This window comes from Ochotona princeps, chromosome 17 (genome assembly GCF_030435755.1).
Source record: "Ochotona princeps isolate mOchPri1 chromosome 17, mOchPri1.hap1, whole genome shotgun sequence".
Taxonomy (NCBI): Eukaryota; Metazoa; Chordata; class Mammalia; order Lagomorpha; family Ochotonidae; genus Ochotona; species Ochotona princeps.
In genome coordinates this window covers 12,316,409-12,338,273 of record NC_080848.1, presented here as the reverse complement: position 1 = coordinate 12,338,273, position 21,865 = coordinate 12,316,409, and the positions used below count along the sequence as shown (strand labels likewise).

At 50.3% G+C, this 21,865-nt stretch overlaps 1 protein-coding gene across 6 annotated transcripts in view; it reads right to left on the bottom strand.

The window, feature by feature from the left end:
* The window catches only part of MARCHF10 (membrane associated ring-CH-type finger 10), an 84,626-nt gene that overhangs the window by 58,181 nt on the left and 4,580 nt on the right, over positions 1 to 21,865 (bottom strand). For 3 of the 6 annotated variants that reach the window (XM_058676251.1, XM_058676253.1, XM_058676252.1), the window contains exons 2-4: positions 20,944 to 21,049; positions 10,989 to 11,108; positions 3,697 to 3,834 (exon numbers count right to left, since the gene is read on the bottom strand). In XM_058676251.1, coding sequence (XP_058532234.1) covers positions 3,697 to 3,834; positions 10,989 to 11,108; positions 20,944 to 21,033 — 348 coding nt within the window. In that variant the 5' untranslated portion in view covers positions 21,034 to 21,049. The remainder of the gene's footprint in view (positions 1 to 3,696; positions 3,835 to 10,988; positions 11,109 to 20,943; positions 21,050 to 21,865) is intronic. The other 3 variants (XM_058676254.1, XM_058676255.1, XM_004597267.4) reach the window with 1 other exon arrangement.

Genomic DNA, 21,865 nt, shown 5'->3' with positions numbered 1-21,865 from the left:
AAAAGAGAAAAAAGAACGCAATAGATTATAAGGATGCTATGCAGCGGGAAGGATGAAGGGCCGAGCTGGGGCCGTGAGCGCTGTGCCTCTTGGTCTCTGAGGTGTGCTTTAAAACATCTGAGTAGCGACAGAGAATAAACAACCAGTTGGATACTCAGATCTGTAGATGAAAAGCGAGATTTGGATTGGAAGTGTCGATTTAAGAATCGCGGGCTGCTGACAGCTTTACTTTAGCAGTTAACAAGTCTATGAGGTAACTTAAGGAGGATGTATACACTGGGGTTCCTGGGGGTAGGCCATGAACTTGGATGGGGAAAACATCACATCTTTTTGTTGTTGCTGTTGTTCATGAAGCTCTACCCAAAATCTAAGCATACTTTTCATCTTGGACTGCGAAACCATGTTAGTATTTACAGACCCGTGATTTTCGTCACCAATAGAAATCGCAGATATTTTTACATCTCACTGGACTTGGTTCGGCTGCCTCCAAGTACCATTTACACCCATTCCTTGCTTTTAACATGTTAACAAAGAAGCACACATGTAATTGACTCACAAATTTCTAAAAATATTCCGGGGTGACTATTCTAAGAAAAGTGGTTTCCTTTGAAATCTTGTGTTATTTTATACATTTGAAATTTTATTCTAAAAAAAAAAAAAAAAAAAAAGATCGAGAGAAGGTACCATGTGACCAAAGAGGTCTGTACCCCAAAGTGAGGTAAGACCCTCAGGTATACAGTAAGAAGAGAATGAAGACACAAGATGTTTCTGATTTGGAATCTAGGTAGAAAAGGATGAGAAGTGAGAAAAAGAAGAAGATAAAGCCTTCATGATCAGGCAGGACTTTGGCCTAAGGATTAGTATGCTGTCAAGCCACTTGGGCGCACCCGACACGACGCCGGCACGGGCTGCAGCTCCTGACTGCAGCTTCCTGCTGCTGTGAGTCATGGGAGGACCTGCTGCTGTGGGTCCTGGGAGGCTGCAGGGATGGCCCAGTGCCTGGTTCCTGCCACCTGCGTGGGGGACTTGGCCCCATTCTCAGTGCCTGGGTTTTGGCCCTAGTTAGAGACCATTTTGGACAGCTGAGGAGTGACCCAAATGATGTGTTTTCTCAGTCTCCTTCTCCCTCCCTTTATCAGTCAGCCTCTCAAATAAATAATAAATACATCATTTTTTAAAAATTTTAAAAGGAGAAGGAGACACGCTAGCATCGGATCATCGAACGTGATATGCCCGGGAAATGCGGAGGTGTCAGAAGCAACGCTGATACCTAGCGGGTAGAAAGGGCTGCATGGAACCCCCCGCGTTCGGATGCATGGACATTCCCCAGCAGAGAGCTGCTGCCCTGTGGATCGGCAGGTGCGCGAGCCAGACTGGAGTGGGCTAGGCAGGGAGGGGGAGGTGAGGAAGTGGAGTTGGGGTGAGCAAACAACTCTTCCCAGGACTCGCTGAAAGGGATGGGCGAGATTGGGGACGTGGGGAAAAGAAGGGCTGTGTCTCTCTTCTTCGTGGTGCTAGGAGCACTGCCACAGGCTCCTAGCACAGGGTGCTCAGAGGACAACCCAGGCCTGGGGGTGCGAGGCGGTGGGGGACTGAAGGGGCCAGAGAGGAAGCCAAAGAAGCTTCTGTCCGAGGACCACTACAGTGTGGGACTGCAGGAGAGGAGGGACTGAAGATGTGGAAAAGCAAGAGCTGATTGGAGAAGCTGTGTCACGTGGCGGACTTTCAGGAAGTCGGTGGCTGTGGGGACACAGTGGCGCCATCTTTCAAAGTTGGGTAATTTCTCTCCGGAGGGTAACTAGTGGTCTGGATGTGGACAGGTGGGAATTTACCAAGCCAGGGTGAACAAAGAACTGTAGGAGGAGGCGGAATAGCTGAGAAGGTCAAGCACGCATCTAGGCCCTCTAAGGCTGCTCAGCAGCGATGCGTCCAACACAGAGGGGCAGGCACAGGGCCCAGTGAGGCATCAACAGAGGGGAGGCTCCCAGAGGGGAGTGGTCACAGGGTAAGGACTGAGCCTAAGATGGAGTCCTCTTGGGTGCCATGGCAGTCCTGGGTCGCTGAGGGCAATGGATGAGGGCACTCAGTGGCACAGCAGGAGCTGAGCAGCCAGGGTGTGGCTAAGGTTGTCAAGGATGGTAGCTGAGATTAGGACCTGGTATGGATGGAAAGCCAGACACCTGCCAGAAGGGCTCCCCTGAAAGTGGGACGGCAGCAGGAGACAAGGAAGGACATAGAGGGTGCAAGGCATCACAGGGCTTGAGGACAGTGGCTTTCCAGACAGCCTGAGGAGCTGGAAGGATCTGGGCCCGAGGCAGGGGCCCTGGACTGTGCTCCCTGGAGGATAGGCTGGCAGAAGCATCTTAAGGGCAGAGCCAGGCTCCCTTAGGCAAGGAGGGGGAGGTGGGCTTGCTGGCCTGCACGGAAGCTCACACGTTGCAGAGGAGCCAGTCCCTCCCTCGCTGTGGCCCCCTCCTCGCCAGCAATGTCCTCATTCTTCCCACTCCCCATGACTGTAGGATCCCACTTATCATGTGCACTCTCTAGGAGGCTTTCCCAAGGTTCCCCTTGTCTTTAAAAATAATTTTCATTTTTCAAATTTGAAATGCAGAGAGAAAAAAGAGAGAAGTTCTTACAGAGAGAAACTTTCTATGCATTGGTTCATTCCCTGGGTGCCTGCAGCAGTCAGGGTTGGACCAAACCCAAGCCAGAAATGTGCATGTCATCCAGGTCTCCCTGTTGGGTGGCCGGGACCCAAGTGTGCCATCCTTTGCTGCCTCCTAGGGTGAGAATCGACAGGGAGCTGAATCAGGAGCAGAGGAGCCAGACCTCAAACCAGGCACTGCACTGTGGCATGTGGGTGTCCCAGGCGGTGACCCTCTCTGTCCACGTCACACTATATGCCCCTCCGATCCGCTTGTCTTTTTATCATCCATCTCCTCATCGGATCTTGCCTGAACTGGCAGATCTGTTCATTAGTTTACCAACATACACAAACTGCCCAGGGGGCAGGGCAGGACTTATCCGTGACTGTATCCCCACGGCTCCTACCATAGCATCGTGTGCAAAAAAGGTTTATAAGCTTTTGTTTCTACTGTACTTTCCCTTTAAAATTTAATCTTGATTTGACAAATCATTGTATTGTGATTTCTTAATGAAATAGAAGCAACATAAGAACACACTAACAGCTTCAGGATGGACTGCAAGCAGGCACCTAAATATTAGCTCGTCATTGGCAATATCTGAAATTTGGTAGCTGAATTTTAATTCGTTTTTAACAAGTTTTGGCTTCAGACATTAACGGGACTTTTTTTTTTTTTTTTTTTTTTTTTTTTTTTTGCAAGCAGGGAATTTTAAAAAAGTGTAGTCAAGGGACAGCCACAGCATTACATGGAAAGGAAAAAGGGAATTGTATTAATAATAATTTCCTCTTGGGCCACTTTTTGAGCTATTAAATCCAATCAGCACCAGGAGCTTTTGGGGTCAGGAGCCACCCATCCTCGGCCCGGCAGTTTCACTGAGCTGGGGTGAAAACTGGTATTTGTATGAACCTGGCCACGTGGCAGAAGCACGCTGGGGCAAAAGGAGGCTGGCTGGCTCATCTCCTGGGAAAGGCCCTGGGAACCTTCTGGGAAGCAGTTGCAATTGAAGCTGACAGCAACCCCACTTTCATGCCATGGCCTATTTTCAAGTTACCTGCTGGAACTCAGCACAGAAACGCAGGAGAAAGGACGCACTGCTGGCTTGGCCCAAGAGGTGGCCACGGCTAGCCTGTTCCAGGAATGCTGGCAGGGGCCCTTGCGCCCTGGTTTGCCCACTGGAGGGCCCGCGCACCTGCGTTACAATGAAGTGTCTTCCGATTATCAAAGCAGCCTCCTATTCCAGTGCTGGGCTGGCTGGCACGTCCGCCCACTGTGGCAACCTCGGTCGCACCGGAGGAGGGAGTTGACACTGGACTTGGGCTGTTTTGAGCCTCGTCCACCCACAGAGGGCTGCAGTCCCACCCTTCTCCCGTTTCTGGCTGGCTGGTTGACTGGTCACCACCAGTTCGGGGGTTCGCAATGTTCGGGACATCAGATAGCTTCATCCAACCCCTCTTCTCAACCATTCCACCAGAGGCAACCCTGTCTTCTCATCTCCCCAGAGCTGCAGGGTGGCCATGAGGTTATGGCTTTCCATAGGTGCACACTGTCTAGAACCACTCTAGTCATCTGTCAGCCAGTGATTGAACAAGCTGTGAGCACTTGTCATATGCAGGCCCTTGGAAACATGACCACCAACACAACCACCCGCTCTTCCCCGCCTGAGGAGCGAGGGAGGATGGGAGGAAGAGAGGCAGACCAGAAGCGGCCCCAGTGGTGAACGTGAGCCCGGAAGAGCTTCTGGGCATGCAGAGGAAGGACCTGGCTCCCAGGAGAGGCTGGTCAGCCATGCTTAGCTTGAGGCATCCTGACCCCAAAGTCAGTGGAAACTACCAAGGCATCTGCAAGGAAGGGGAGGGGCATGGCCCAGCTGGCATCTAGAAGGATCGCGCTTCAATCAGCAGCTTAGAAGGCTGCGTGAGATTAACAGCTACTACAAGATCTCAGACTGTCAGGGCCCTCAAAGAGGGTGCTGGGGGACAATAGTTGAGAGAGCGAAAGAGAGAGAGGCAGCTGGGCCCCAGGACCTTGAATCTGACACGCTGTTGGAATAGACCACGACAAGCAGAGCCAGGATGGGAATGGACAGAACAGTCCACGGGAGTTACCACAGAGCCACGCTTACCCACGTGATGCCCACCACGGCCCCGGATGCCAGGCGCACACAGGTGCACCTCGGGGGGATGGAATCTGCGTGGAGGCAGGAGGGTGGTGATGATGACAGAGACTGAGCCGGGTGCTGCAGGCGGCTCGCTGCCTTCCCCGGGGTGGGGTCCGTTGGCAGCAGGTGTGTGGGGTGTATGTGCATGGGAGACGTGCCGCACCTCGCCCAGGCCTGGGCAGGAAGGCCCCACCCCCACGGGAGCCAGCAACGGGCTGGCAGAAGTCAGAGGATTGCTGGTGGCAGGTCCTGAACCCTGAACCCTGAGCCGGGGCCTTCAGGGCATTGCTCAGGGTGTTGGCTGGGATAAAACTGAGGGGACACTGACGAATGAATGGACGGCAGATCCCCAGGAGCCGCTTGAAAGAGGAGAGGCCCACGTTCCACAGACGGGAGGGGATGAATACTTGCATAATGAAAGGAGTCATGCAGATCCACCCAGGTGAGAGAGGAACACACAACGGACGGGCTGAACTGAGTCATGGGACAGCGGCTGCTGGCAAACAGCCACCTTGGGCTGAGCCCTGGGTCATGGATGGTGCCCAGTCCATGTCTGAGAAGCAAAATCCCTTCAGACACAGGGGTGCCTGCCTCTGTCAGTATTTGCACTTGACTGTGATCATGAGCAGTAGTGGCCCTCAGAACACTTGGCTGTGATGGGAACGTTCTCTTATCTGATGACCCAGGATGGCAGTCATTGACCCCAGGCAGCTACTGGGCACGTGAAATGTGGCTAATGCCACAAGGAATCAGATTTTCAAACTAACTTTGATTCACATGAAGGTCAAGTTCAGCAGCCAAGTGTGGCGGGGAGTGGGGGGACACTCTGCCTTCAGGAGCCACGGCAGGTGACTTGAGGAGCTTCCATGTGTTTGCTGTACTCCCTCAAAAGTCGGTGTGGATTCTCACGGTGTGGATTCAAGACGATTGACGCTGTGATGCTGGGCCAGAGCTGGGCTCCCGAAGCTCCCGTTACTGGCCAGAGGTTCTGGCGACACCATTGTGAGCCTGGCCTGGGGCTTCGCCATGGCCTTCTTGGTTGTCAGGTGAACTGCCCACGCCTCCTCCTGTCAGGTTTATGACAGCCCAGGTGAGCCACAACCCAAACATGTAGCCTGCCAGTCCCATCCCTATTAGCAGAACCGCCACAGTTCTGGGAGAGTTGGGAGCTGTTGGCTCCTTCTCTCTCCACAAGGGAACACGATGTGATGCCCCTTCCGGCCAGGATCCCACACACAGTTGAAACCAGGGGCTGGGCACCTGGTTCCATGGAATCTTGCTGCCCCACAGCTTAAAAAGTTTGTTTTGGGTCCAGTGTGATGGCTCAATGACTAAATCCACCTCTTGCAAGCACTGGGATATCATATGGGTGCTGGTTCAAGTCCTGGATGCCCCACTTCCCATCTAGCTCCCTATTTGTGGCCTGGGAAAGCAGCAGAGAATCACCCAAAACCTTGGGATCCTGTGCCTGCGTGGGAGACCTGGAAGAAGCTCCTGGCTCCTGGCTTCGGATCAGCTTAGCTCTGGCCATTGTAGCCACTAGGGATATGAACCAGCAGATAGAAGATTTTTCTCTTTTCTCCGTAAGACTGACCTGCCTTTCCAATAAAAAATTTAAAAATAAATCTTAAATTTTTTTGTCATCTTCTCTGGGGGAACTCATGGTTCCTCTGTCTCTTCTATGGAACGTGTGAGGGGACAGACCATCCTGGTGTCCTGTGTACTCAGTGGGCTCCGTGAGGCCAGCAGCTGGCCCTGGGCGCCTGGGCAGGATGGACATGGCTTTCTCCTTCCATGGAGACACTGCTGAGCCTTCGGGTTGGCTCAGTCACTCAGCTTCCAGGAGATTCTGAGAAGCTGCTGCTTCCATGTGAAACACTGACCTGATGAAACAGGTCACAAGGTTGTCTATAACCCTGAAAGGGGGCTGAAATGAACTCGCTACACTGGACTGGCTCTTAGAAATGTGGCCCAGGAAGGGGCTGAGCAAAAGAATATATGCCCTAGGGGTCACGGCTGTAGCACAGTGGGGTAAGCTTCCACTTGCGCTCGCAACCTATATAGGTGTGTGTTTAAGTCCTGGCGGCTCCACTTCCAGTCCAGCTCCCTGCCAATGCTCCTGGGAAAGTAGCAGAGGATGGTACAAGTGCTTGGGCCCCTGCACCCATGTGGGAGAACCAGAGAAAGCTCTTGGTTCCTGCTTCTCTGCCCGTCCCGGCTCCAGCCGTTGCAGCCATTTGGGGGGTGAACCATTAGATAGAAGAGCTGTACTCTCCCTCCCTGTTTCTCTCTCCCTCCCTCTCTCTAACTCTGCCTTTCAAAAAGAAAAAGAAAAAGACATCTTTAAGAAAGAACATCTCCTAGAGGCTGGTGTTTGGCTCAGGGTTTAAGCCACCACTTGGCATACCTGCATTCCATAACAGAGTGCCTGGTTCAAGTTCTGGCAAGTTCCAGCTCCTTTGCTCATGACCCAGCCCCCTGCTAAGGCGTACTTGTGAGGCAGCACTGACGGCTCAAGTCCGTGGGCCCCAGGGGGCTCAAGTCCGTGGGCCCCAGGGCCAAAGGTCCTGGCTTCTGGCCTTGGCGTGAGCCCTGGGGAGTAAAACCCAGTGGGCTGGAGCTCCTGCCCGGCTCTCAAATAAACAAAATAATCAGCTGTTTGAAATGCAGTTCTAGAAACCTGATAACCCGGCTCTCTCCAGAGAAGCATCCTGCATGAGTGTAGCTGGATACCATCTAACCAGCACAGGCCTGCAGGCCCCTGCTTCTCGAGGGATGAGTGTGACAATGACATCTCCCTGAGGGGACATTGAAAAGTGCTTAGAAGCAAACGGTTCTAAAAGCCTGAGTTCATTCAACACTAACGGGCCATTCCAGATCTCAATCAATGTTTTCCATTATGTCAGGCCACAAATGTCCATGTTCCTGGGAGATACCACCTAGCAGAATGCCTGGGTACAGGCCCCTTAGGCAGCACTCCACCTTGGGTTTAGATTAAACACCTCATCTGCATGCCTGCGTTTGCAGCCCTGGGTCACAGCAAGGACACAGTGTGATAATGAAGTGGCCGTCAGGTTAAGTAACTGCACATTTGGGTTCCTACTCATGTTGTAGGAGTGTGGCAATGGGAGGGTGGCTGTCACACAGGAACCATTATTTGATGGTCAGTCCCTTGCTTGTCCAAGACTCATCAGAATGGTCTGAGTGAGGTCTAGGAACCAAATAAGGAACACTGCAGTATCAGTGTTACCCACCCCATGGTGACAGCAGGGAGTGGCAGGCTGTATTCTTCACCTCCTGCAGCGGCTCAGCCCCCGCCAGCCTGCTAGAAGTGTCCAGCCACAGAAACCTCTGGAAGGACATTTGCCCGGGGAGGAGGTCGCCGGGCAAGCTTACTCCCTCTCATAGCATTGATTCTCTCTCCTGCTCTTTCTGACGGACCCAGGGTCCTTAGCAGCTCCAGCACTCCGTGTGATGTTCAATGTGAGGAACTCTTGGAACCCACATCTGCCTGGCCTGGTTCTCCTCTGGGACCACTTTCAGATAGCTCTGCTCTGTGACCAGTCGTTGAGGGGCTGGCTCAGGCCCTCCCTGGCACTGGGGGCACCATGGCAGGAGACTTCAGAGTTTCACATGCACTCTGCATCTGAGATGTGGCAGAGCAGGCCCAGATTCTAGAGGCTGAAGCATGAGGTGATTTCAATAGAAATGTGGTTCCCAGGATGAAAGGACCTGGCTTCGTTCATACCAAGCAAAAGCCAGAGGGCTGAGCCGGGCGACATGAACACTGTGACCACCGTGAGCGCAGGGCCCAGCGAGCTCCTGAAGGCGTGGCATTCGGTGGCATCACCTCTTACCCTGCCCTTCCTCTGCTTTTGTGCCTAAAGGCATGTCTGCCAACATCCTCCCAAGCATATCTGTGCATGTGGGCAGCAAAGCAGAGCTGACTGTCTCTCTCCTTCTCGAGAGAGAAGACAGGGGGCCCTGAAGGTCTTGAGCAATCAAAGCCCTTGGGGTCACTATTTTCTTAAAAAAAAAAAAAGTGACATGAGGCACTGAGGCGTAGCACAAGGTGTCGGTTTGACACATTGGACTGCGTAGTTTTGTCTTTCTACCGTGTCAAGTCTACGTGAATAATAAGCTTACAAGTTGAAAAAATGAAATTCATGATCACCCAGGTCTGCAGAGCCTGTATCCCAGAGTTACTTTGATAGGCACAATCATGTCACTGGAAGGGATCTGAGTGGTTCTGCAATGATGCTCTTGAGAAAAGACTACCTGTTAGAGCAGGAAGGAGAAAGCTGTTGGCGTCAGCCCAGGGAGCCTGTCCCTGCTAACACCTCTGGTGCGTGAGGTCACCATTCAGAGCGGCCATGCCCACACCCTGTTTGAAGGCAGCAGAGCCCAGCTGCCAGTCGGTGTAGTCATTCCAACCTAGGAAGATTGCTATATGCCACTGCAGTTTCTATTTTATTATAGTGCTTTAGATCTGTCCTTGATTTTTGTTTCAAAGTGTTAACATAAAAAAGTAAGGATTTATCTTAATGCTGGAAGACATGTTGTTCTAGCCAAACTAGATTTAATTCTTGGATTAATCTTACTCCCTAAATTTAACCAGCGCAGGCATGCTGTCTAGTCCTTGCTGTCAATATTTGTGAAATGGTCTCTTTCACCTTCAGACTCTTGGTAGAATATTTTATCATGTGGTTTTATAACCCTTAATAGGGATCTATATCTCTCCCAGGGATACAGCTACATCCATAAACATCAATCATCAGTGTTTTAAAAGTGTCCTTTAAATATTGAATAACCACAGCGTGAACATCCCAGATTGAAGAAGAAATTCCATGCTCTCCAGAGAGAGAGAGAGAGAAAGAGAAAGAGAAAGAGAGAGAGAAAGAGAGAGAGAGAGAGAGAGAGAGAGAGAGAGAGAGAGAGAGAGAGATGCTCCTCTAGTGTCTATTCTGGGCATAAAATATTAAATAAGAATTCATAAAAGGCATATTACTCATCTCAAATCAATTTGCCATGCTCACAAACAGGGTTGGATACAGCTTGTGGTGTTTAGCTTTTACTTGGGATAAGTAAAATTCTTAGACAGATAAGATCTTAAACATGAAATACGATCGACTGGTTGGAGGGCGGAGTGCCTTCTCCCGGGTCAGACTGCTTGCAAAGGAATCCCCGGTTCTGCCACACACTGGCCATGACCTCCTGGGGGGAGTTGCCTGCTTTATGATCCAATTTTCTCATATGAAATAGGGTGTACACACATACACACATAGGGGGTACTTCATGAAGTTTCTGCACACCAGTAAGCCTTTGGCTATCATCTGAAAGAATTTTTTTTTTAAAGGAAAGAGAGGCAAAATCTATGGATAGTGGAATGAAACCAGAAATTAATTTTGGTGAAAGACGACTGAAATACATTTATACAAAGGGTCTTCAAGAAGTTCGTGAAAAATGCATATGACCAAAACGCCATGCATGGATTTCAAAACATTTTACACCAAAAGAAGCTCAGAATTCCACATGCTTTTTGGGTACCTGTATATATATTCACACACGTATGTGAACAGTTACCTGTGGACACACACGCAAGACTTAAATAAGCCAACATGCCTAAAGTGCTCTTTGCGGGGGCCTGGCTTGTAAGCACTTCAGTAACGGTAACCATGATGGCTGTTTTTGCCATCACGTGGCTCTGGGTGCACCACCACTGCTCTCACAGTTTGCTACCACCCTGGAGAGAGGTACCTAAATGGTCGCTGGTTATTAGGCGATGTGACTGTTGATGTATTTTACTCCTTTCCTTTCCTATCTGCAGGGGAAAGGACCATGAATCACACTAAGGCACCATGCTTGGGAAGACCCAGTGCCCTGACTCTGAAAACCACAGTTATAACATCTCCAATCAGGAATGGGTCACATGGACTTTCCTCATCAGACCCATCACCTACAGGAAAGCAGAGCAAGGCCTCATCCAGTGGGAAGCCAACCCCACACCCCCGAGCAGCAGGGGCAGAATCCCCCATGGGGGCTCCCGGTCCAACTTGCCCCTGCCTCTTGCTTTTGTAACATTTCCTTTTTGGGTTGGCGTTTTGCACACACACAAACACACTTGCGCACACACACACATGCACATATGGCAACAGGAGAGAATCTTTCAGAGTTCTCCCCCATACCTGTTTGGAAGATGACGTGCTTGAAAACCGGGATCTCTCAAAACTTGCCTCCTGCTCCCAATACTGATATTGCTTCTTGTCATTTGGGTCTCTTCGGAATTCCTGTCGTCTTAAACAGGCCTGCGGGACACGAAGCATTTATTCATCTTAGGGCTATGCGATCAGATTTGGTCATTCTCTGTTTAGGTCCAATCGTGAGAGGCGTGATAGGAATGGAGCCCGTCTCCAAGTGTTCTTTAGACACCTGTGACCGAGTACAGGAATCAGGTGAGATGCTGTCCCCCTTTACCCAAATGCCAGGCCACAACTATTAAGCACAACTTCAATAAATTCCAACAACAAATATACCAAAAGGCCTTTATTTTTCTTGGTCAAAACTTCACCCAATTCAGCGACACATTGGTCATTCAGTAGCATGTGTTTTAACTTCATGGCAATTGTAATTTTTTAAAACTATATTCCTGTTTTGTTTTATGGTTTTTCACCAAGGGAACATATAGTAACTGGTTTATAGAGACTATCAAATCTAGAAGTGAAGATACAACGTAGTATGCATCTCTACTTCCAAATCAAAGATATACTCCCCATGAGACTGTTAAATATATCTTGACAATAGGATGCTGGACTGTCTGCCATTGTCTCTACCTGCAATGTCAGAATACATTTAAATAGCAGATTGATGGACTTATGATTGCTTATGAAAAATATACTAGTGTAACAATACAGGGGAAATCAGTGGGTGGGGAGAGAGAATTTAGAGCGGGGTGAGGGAAATCCCAGGGCCTATGGAATTGAATTTTAAAACAACTAATAAAAAATAAAAATAAATACTTTACCCAAACAGTGCTTTTTCAAGGAAGGTGATACCTAAACATCTTACTAACGTCTCTTCTCTGGTCTCATCCCCTCTTCGCGGATCTGCCTCTTACCTCCCGGCTCTACCCCAGCCCTTGGGGTGAGGCTCTGACTGCAGGGTCAGGTTGCTCACGGTCGGAGCTCTAGCACATGCTGCTCCCTAGCCCTGCAATGCCCTCCTCTCAAGGCCTCACTCTGCCTTTCCCTTGCTGCATTTAGGCTCCATCAAACCCCAGGGAAGCAACATAGCACACAGTCCTTTCTCCTCAGCCATCTACGGTCACCCTTGGCCTGGACCATGGAAGGTTCCAGAAATCATTCAGAGGCATAAGCTTCAAGCTGTCCGGTTCTCTAGGGCACCATCCTGCTCTGAAAGTGCTGCCTGTGGAGTCCTCCCTGCTGGCAGCGTGGCCCTGTCATGTACCCCACGGGCACGTTAGTCTGGGTTAGCAATTGTAATCCCCGGCCTTGTGTTGATGTACTTAAGGGATGGCCCAGAGCACATGCACAGTGTTGTGGCCATTTTAGGACATGATAGATGCATCATTTTTCTATTTTAGTATTAGTTAATGATTGTTAACCCTTCACCATCTCTAACCTAGTCATATATGTCTTGTGTCTGGCACTATCTGAAGTTTCAGAAAACTTACGGGGTGAGGGGGACTGTACAGCTAGGGGTATTGCTTGTTAACTTAAGACACATGGTGTGGACTGCATCGTTTTCCTGCCGAAATTAGTGGGTTTTGTGTGTGAATATGTTTTCTTTGCTACTCAGGTGGAACCCTAAGAGCTGCTTCCCCATGGACCCTCCGCATCCAGCAATTCGTGTAAGTGAAACTACATTGCTACTTTGAAGAAATATATTAATCCCTAAATACAAAATAATTTAAAAAACAGTAAATGTTCCCTTTTTTCTTAACAAAAGTACAGGTACTGGCACATTCCTCCTCCGGACTAGGACCAAACCAGCCCAATGATACAGTGTGCCACAGGGATTTCAACTACTGTTTCCTATTTAAAAGCTTTATTTACTTTCATTGAATGTCAAACAGACACAGAAGGAGGTGCAGAGACAAAGAACTTCCATCCACCAATTCGCCCCTCAAATGCACACAAAGCCAGGCCAAGCCAGGCAGAAGCTTGGTTCCCACAACTCCATCCGGGTCTCCTGGGTGGGCAGTAGGGACCCAAGTACTTGAATCATCACCATTGCCCCCACGGTGCCCATAAGCAGGAAGCTGGAGTTGGAAGCAGAGCCAGGACTTGAACTCAGGCATTGACATGTGCTCATTACTTTTAAACACAGTCAAAACTAGGAGCACAAACTCCATCCAGGTTCCCCACACAGGTGGCTGGAACCCAGGTTCTTGGCCCTGCATCTGCTGCCTCCCACACACATGAGCAGGAGGCCGAATGGCAAGCACAAGGGAGCCGGGTCTGGGACCAGCCGCTCCTGACTGCAGGAGCACCACATTACCTACCCCTCAACAGAACATTTTAACTGTCAGAGTAAAGCCTCTTGGAATCTTTCCTCGCTTTAGAGAGCCACGACCCAATTCACCGCAGCCCCGCCAGGACCAAAAAGGATCCAGTGTCACAAAACAGTGCTGTTTCTTTCTAAAGCAGGCCTACCATCTCCCCCTTCCTCCCCGGGGGGCCATGTGGAATGAAGGAAAGCCCCCTTCCCCACTGAGTGTTCCCTGTTGGAAAAACACATCTTCTCCCACAAGGGAGTAGGACTCCACCTGAGTTCTGGCCTCAGGTTACACTGCTAGGGTAAGAATAGAAACAACCCGATACAAACACAACATTACAAGGCTGAGCTGCAGGTGAAGCCCTGGCCCTGGGGCCTGTCCACAGCAGCCAGCTGGCCACCTGCAGCAGGTGCGCCCGGCGTTTCCTTCACCTGCCTGCTTACACATGGAGAACACTCCCAAATGACTGTTCTGTATTCTTCCTTTCCCACAGTTAAGATTCAAAAAAAAAAAAAAAGGCACTCTGCCACACAGATAATAAGTCACTGTAATAAATACAGGGCGGTGTTTGTTTTAATAATTTATACAAGAAAACCCAAAGAATACTAGACAGTAACTGTAACCAATTAAACAAGGAAACAAAACAAAAATCCCCTACCAAATAATGAATAAACCTAAACAGGCCGCTGGAGAACTTGAAAGAGTTAAATTAGAGGCGAGGGCACTTCAATAAGTTTGTGCAAGTTGGTACAAAGGCATACTCTTTTCTTAATACCCAGCTTTCATGGATTTCTAGATGACCCCTTTTATGCATGGACTTCATTTCTTCTTTTCTTAATAAAATAAGCTTATCTTCGGAATCCATTTCCCACTGTTTGAAGGACCTCGGAATGCGCAGGCAGGCACGCAGGACCAAGGCGGACGACTTTGCCGGATGAACAGAATCGGCTGGTGAACATTATCTCCAGCCAAGTGCATGACTGCCAGCGAAAGGGAGAGGGGTTGTTTGGTTTGTAAGATTGAGAGAATGAACTGTGGTCTGGTCCCTCTTGCCCCGGCCCGCAGAGCGCACACTCCTCTTTTCCAGCTTTGCTGGACACGTGAGGCCACCGCCAGGCCTGGGCATGCAGGCCCAGAGTCAGTGAGAAGCCCGGTCTCACCCCGCAGAATCCTCCATGTTTGCAACCAGGACTGTGATGCTTCTACGTGTTCCTGCCCCGAACTCATGGCTCATCCCTGCCAGTAGCTCGCCACTCAGGACTTGGAAGATCCCTTTGGTCCAGGTCTGTGAGTCACAGAGCAGGTGGTCCGGTCAGGACCCTGGACAGCCGACCCTGCCCACTCTCCTGTGGGAGAGACTGGGTGCCTGGCCATCACTGGGGTTGTTGGACGGCTGCTGCGAGTGGTTGGTGTGGCTGGACTCTGCCATGGGTCAGGCTGTTGGCCTACAGGGGTTCTCATTTCTCTCTGGCTAAGGAAGAGAGAGACTCTCTCTGGCCAGGCCTGGGCTTCTGGTCCTGCCCACAGGCAGGGGAGCGTCCATCCTCCTGGCCCACTGCTCACAGGGGCGCAGCGTCGCGTGATCATCGGGGGTCACACTGTGCACTGGGCCTGCTCGTGCCCACAGTGGTACTGCCCTATCAGTCGGGCTTTGGTGGTTGGTAGCAAGCTGTGGTCCGCTGGGAGAGTTATAGAAGAAAGGTCTCAACTTCAGTTCAAGGTTCTGGTCCAAGGTCAAGGGGCTGCATCTGGTGGCGACTTCCGGCTTGGCAGAGTCCCTAGGCAACATGGAGGGGTGTGTGTGTGTGTGTGTCCTCTAGGTCCTCTGGCCTGCCTTCTTTGGTTACAAAAGGCAGCACCAAAAGTCAGTCTGGGGGCTCCACTCTGGTGACCTCAGGCCAATCATAACCACCACCACCCCTGCCTGGGGCCTCCACTGCTATGAACCAGTGAGGGGTCAGGTTTCCAACCTTGTTAACATGTCGGGATGGACACTTACTGCAAACACGTGAGAGACATCCTGTGAGACGCATCCAGCCGCTGGCAAAGCATGGCACCTTGGGGTCCCTGTTGTGTCTTGTGTGTTCTGTCTGCACCCTTGGCTCCTCTTCCTGGCTCCACATGAGCTCTCCCCACTGCCCCACCCGAGGCCTCAATCCACCAGGTGCTGTCAAGGTCACTGGATCTCTGATTCTGTCCACAATGGGAGAAATCTACATAGCCATTGCCTTCACTTGTTTTTTTTAGATATGTGTGTATGTGTGTGTCAATAGCTAGCATACATAGTTTTTTTTTTAAATTATGATACTTCTGTGTTTTTAATCTTTTATAACAGTTAAAGATAGTTTTACTAACATTTTTATTTAATTTCCTCAAAATAGAGAGAGAAAGGCAGTGAGAGAGCTCTGGTTCACTGGTTTACTCCCTAAATGGCCCCAAACAGCCAAGGCTGAGCCAGGTCAGACCCAGGAGACCAGAACAACGATCCAGGTCTCCCGGTGGGTGATGGGGGCCCATCTTCTCAAGCCATCACCCGTCACATCCCAAGGTACGCATGAGCAGAACAGAGAGCAGGCCTGGGGACTCAGATATGGGGTGTGGGTATCCCCAGGGCCGGCATGACCACTGTGTCAAATGTCCAGCTATGGTGTTTTAGTCATTGTTGGTGACATTGTTAAGGGTCATTAGCTCCAAGAGGTTAGGAAAACAAAGGCATAGAAAGAGCTTGGAACCATGCTGCCCTCAAGCTGATGGGTTGGCCCCAATCCTCCTTAGGGGTGAGCTGGGCAGAGAATCCCCTCCCGACCTGCGTGGGAAAGGAGGCTGAGTGGACGGCCCACCAAATCCCTTGCCACCTGGTATAAAGTCACCTGTCGTGTTCCCAGACAACTTTCTATCATCCTGTTTAGCTGTTTGATGTGCACTCAAAAGATTCAAGATGACTAAGTGACATGAAATCAGATCAATTGGAACACATTTGATAGATTATAGAAAATTGTTCTGAAGCGCCAAATACAAGCTTTCCTCCCAGCTTTCCAATGGGCATTAACGGTAAATTCTGCTTCCAGTGGGGTAAGCACATTTGACAAAAAAAAAAAAAAAAAAAAAAAAAAAAAAAAAAAAAAAAAGGCAGCATGAACACCCTTAAAACACTAGGGCCAAATGCTGAGATGCCATATAATTATATACTCATTACCAGACTCTGAAATAGCATGTAATATGCCAAATAGATGTTTATTTCTTCTTACCATCTCAGAAGGGTCCCACCCAGCTCCTGAAAGGAACAGTATCAAAATAACCCAGGGTAGGTTTCTCCTTTCTTGCTGTACAGACCTGTAAAGGCACTGCTAATCTGGTTGCATACCAATCCTGAGAATATTTTAGGATGTAGCAAGAATAGCTTGCCCAGGAGGTTCCAAAGGTCTTCAATTTGAGCCAGCTCATTAAAGGCAAGTCAAGCACAGGAAGGAATGTGTGGCAAGGACTTGCTTTTGACTGCAGAGTCCAAACTGGTTACCACTGCCTGAAATGGGGAGATTTCTAGTGACTCCAGCAGGTTAGTGCTGGGAGTGCAAACTGGAATTCCCAAGCCCATTGATGACCCAGGCTACCCTTATTGTTACCCAAGTATGTTAGTTAGTTACTGTAACGAAATAACGGAGGTTGAGCATTTTATAAAGTAAAGAGGTTTAGGCAGTTTAGGACATAGTACTCCATCAACTTGGCTCTTATAAGGACCCCATGGCAAATGGCATCACAGCAGGTGCATGTGTGAAAGGAAGGGTTCATGTGGCTAAGAAGGAAGTCAGAAAGCAGAGCCCCTGGTCACTTCAGAACTTCACAGTAGGTCTCACCTTGCAGGGTCCTCCCTCTTGACTTCGGGCCCAAGCTTCCAATGCACAAGTCTTTGTGGGTACTCATTCAAAACCCCAGCACAATCCAAAGTATTTAAATACACACAGACTCTGTGTGCCAAGTTACAGAGGGACCAGTAACACCAAGAAATAGATCCTTAAACCATTATTATGAACCATCTCTGGCACAAGAAAAGGAAGAGATTAAATAATAAAATAATAATAATTATTATTATTATTATTGACGCTTGCCTGCCACTGTGATGCTGGCATCTCCTATCAGACTGTCAGCCGGGGTCCTGGCTGCTCCACATCTAATCTGGCTCCCTGCTAATGTCGCTGGAAGCAGTGGCAGATGGCCCAAGTATCTGGTCCCTGCCATCCCAAGTGTGAGACCCAGATGAAGCTCCTGGCTCTTGCATGTCCCAGACCAAGCCTTTGGGGAGTGAAGCAGTGGATGGAAGCTCTCTCCTCTCTCTCTCTCCCCTCTCTCTCTCTCCTCTCTTTTTCTGTGTGTGTGTGTGTGTATACAATCTGCCTTCAAAACTAAGTAACTTTTTAGAAAAAATACTAAAACACCATCAGTGTTCCCCCTGAAGTAGTTACTGTGGGTCAAGTTAGGTCACATGGGTTTCATGAGTGACCAGCCCCTGCCCCATCAGGAGCTGTGACCTGAGAGGGCAGTCACACAGTCTACCTGCAGTGCAACTTCGTAAACTCTGAGCAAGAGGCCCAAGTGTAACCTGGTATCAGGGTGATGGAGCCATTCTAAAACTGGACAACGACAATGTCTACAAATTTGGGGAGCTTACTGAAACAAGCTGATCTTAGGAGGCGTAAATTATAACAATCACTTAAAAAAAAAATCTATGTGGGGGTCAGCCAGGGAAGGCCAAGGTTGAAGGAGGATGCGTGGAAGAAAACCGTAGACATGCTGGGTCTGAGATGCACATGTGACAGCCCCCTCCCCGGAACTGTTCACCGAACAGACACACGGATGATGCTGACATTTCAGGGAGACTCGGGATTGCAGTCACGGGGATTCAAACCACCAGTGTGTGGCGTGGGATCGAGCGTCACAGGGAACCCTGTGAACTAGAGAGAATCAGGCTGAAGCTGGGGTCCTGGGGAAATTAATGTGGGAGAGGCAGGGAGAGGAACAAGACGTGGAAAAGAAAACGCAGAAGAATGAGCAAGAAGGGGGAAAGGCGGGAGCGTGTGAGGTCAGAAAGTCGCAGGCATGATGCTTGCAGAAGTAGCAGGAATAGCGGCAGGTGGGAGGGGGAGCTCCAGAAACTGATGATTGAAGGGTGTTCCTGGAGCTTGCCTACACACCTTAGGGAGTACCCCTTCATGGGCGGAGCAGGGAGGGGACAGCCAGGCTCAGTGAGTTAAGAGGACGGGAGGGCAGGAAACGGAACTGACTCTGTGGGGGCATCTCGGATAAGACAGGAAGGAGCCAGGGCTGTGGCTAGCAAAGGCTCTAGGGTCCAAGGAAAGCTTTGATCTTTTGTTCTTGCTGTGAGAAGGATCTGGAGTTTCCAGACTCAGCAGCCACTAAGAAGTGAAGTGTCAAAAATACAGACAAGAGGCCTTGGTAGGAGGGGCTGAAGAGCCAAGGAACCTGGCCATGACCTCCACTGGGCACGGGCAGAAAGAGAGAGACTGGAGGGCAGTGGGGATGTGGTACGCAGCACGGGGGAGCAGTTTGAGAGGGTGTCCACCTGCTGACTTGGGGACCTTTGTTTTCTTTCATGTGTGCGTGTAACAAGCACTTTGCTGGAAGTACGGGTGGGAGTTGGAAGTTGCAAAAGCCTGGAAAGATTTAAAATAGTGATGGTAGCAGAGGGAGGTGATGGACAGGTAAGTGTGCTGGAGTGAGTCAGCCTTCACTCTTCTTTTTCCCTCACTCCCACTCCATCCATCACCTAGATGCCAGCTCCGTTTCTCTTTCCTGGGCTGGGCCACTTCTCGCCCCCACCACTCCTACCTCCCTGGTCCAAGGCACCATTCTCTTTCTGTTGCCTAGATGTCTATCAGTTTCCTTACTGCTTTCTGCTTTTTGTTCTTGGCCCTCCCAATCCCTTCCACACACAGCATCAAGAGTGATCCTGTAACAGTGAAGGGCAGGCAGTTAGCCTAGCAGACACCAAGCCAGTTAAGACACCTGAGTCTCCTTAGGGGAGTCCCTGGGCTTGATGTCCAGCTCAGGCTCCTGTCTCCTCCAGTGCTGGTTCAAATACTTGGACTCTGCTGCCGACATGGAAAACCTGGAAGGGGGTTTATGGCTCCCAACTTTGGCTCAACTCAGTCGGCCATTTCAGTCATTTGGAGGTAACTCTCCTTCTCAAAGCAATATGTAAATGTAAAATAGATCCTACTATTCCCCTGCTTATGAATTCTTGTTGTGCTAAGACTACAATCCCAAACACCCAGCTTTGTGCTGGGAGACCCAGCAGGATCGATCACACCCACCTCTCCTGCCTCCTCCAGCTCTGCCCTTGACCTTGGTGATTGTGACCCAGCCGCTCTGGCCTCCTCTGGAGGCCTCCAGTACTCTGGACTGGTTCACTTGCTCCTCTTCTGCTTGGGATGCTCTGGTGGACTTGCTGACTCACGTCCAAGGCCAAATGTTGCCTCTTCGAAGAAGCCTTCCCGAAGGCCGGTCTCAGGAAACATTAAGTCCACTGTCTTCCTCGCTGTAGCGGTCAGTAGCAGAAGCTCCCTCGGGCATTAGTTTATGTGGCTATGTTGTGTTTTTCTCCATCCTAAAAGATGAACTTTGGGAAGGCCCTTGCTCGGCACAAAGTGGGCATTCCGTAGGACTGGCCGAATGAAAAGGCTGTGTGGAGAGGCCGACTGAGAGATCACAAGTGATCAGGCCCTGAGGCTGCGTGACTTCCTTCAGCAGAAACCAGGAAGCAGGTGTGCACCTGTGCCATTCCACAAGGCGGCAGGATTCCTGGGGTGACTGGTGATGATGTTTATATTATTTGTCTTTACCAAAATTCTCCAATTCTAGAATTTCTTAGGAAGTGGTTGGCCACATGTGTGGGCCAACTACTGGCACCACGTCCAGTTTTCAGGATGTGCCAGACTGCATGGGTGAAGGCAGGTGAGGAAGCCAGGTCTGGTTTCCTTGGTGACCTGGAGGTTTCTGTTAGATGCGGAATTGCGAAGGAGGAGAAAAACTGGATCCTGCTTTCCTGGGGGAGGGAGTGCTATGCCATGCTTAGCCAATCTGACCTCAGCCAGCAGGATGAGCCCTGCTTTCTAACTGTTCCTAGAACCCTACAACCTAGCCTGGTAAGTTTGTCCCTCCACTGCCCCAACCCAGGGAATTGCATGACGCTGCTCCAAGTCTGTTCTGGTTTTGCCTGCAAACACTGTAGCTATGGAGAGCTAGGGTTGGCCTTCTGTGAGAAGTGCTAACCTTCTTCCTTCTAGCAAGCTGACAACATGAGGGCATGCCATTTTATGAACACCTGGGCTGTGCACTTAGCCCCTTTATATACATATATATTGCGTGGAAGTTGGGTTGCCATGTTTAGATCCCAGGGTCCCTTGCTGCCATGAGCTGAGCACCAGGCCCTTTGTACAGATGAGCAAACACAATCAGAAAGGGGAACTGGCTTTCCAGGGTCACCCAGCCCGCCAGTGGCGGGTTTGGGATCTTGGAAAAAGCCATGGCTGCTCATGGCACATGGGCACTGTGCTCTGTCGCCCACATGTGACAGGCGAAGGTGACAGAGTTCTTGCCCCCGCGGTTACCTGATATTCGGAGTCCACCTTGTGCTGCATGTCCCGTAGATACTGAACATCACTGACGAACTTCTTCCGGTCCCTTGCTTCATGCAACATGATTCTTAATCCTGACCTGCAGGCAGGAGAGAAGTACATGAGCTGGCGGTGTCACTCTGCTGCTTTGCCATAGTTGGATGTATCACCGGTAGGTGCTTACTAATCTACTCTCCACTATTGGAAAGGCACACACGTGCCTGGCAGGTGGAAGGGGCTTTGTGGTGGTGGTAGTGTCCTGTCAGGCATCTCGTTGCTGGGCCACCTTCACCCACTGGCTTCAAAGAAGCTGTCCCAGTTTCTCCCACGGTTACAGCCCCTGACTCTGGTGTAGTTCTATAGCACGGCAAGATGAGGAAATCTGAGAGCCTGACTGAGTTCTCCATGACCAAAGCTAGACGTTCACTGAAATTTGTTGGTGCAACAATTACTTCATCTCCCCCACTTGCCCGACCCCCAGTCCCACTCAGGCTCCATATAGGCACCTGCAGTGTGGGCACCCAGTCGGACATGTGTGATCTCTGCTTCGGTGCTATCTGGAATCCAGGGTGGAAAACTACCCTTGGACAAATGAATGCTAATTGCCAAGGGTGCTTTAAGACACCGTCAGGGAGGGTGTGGCCTGGGCTGGAGGGTCCCTGGGAGGTTTTCCCTAGGGCATGATATGGGATTTTGGTAAGGACTGAGCCAGGCAAGGGACATGAGGGCTGAGGCAGATGAGGAAGGGGACGCAGGGCAGCTGGAGTAGAGATGGGGACCAGTCCCAGCAGGGCGGCAGAGTGGACAGGGGCCAGCCGATGTGGCGCCTTGAACAATCATGAATGGAAGGGTCCTATGGAGTCATTGAAATGGGGGGTGAGTAATGATCCCATGTGGTTTCAGAAGGTCCTGCTAG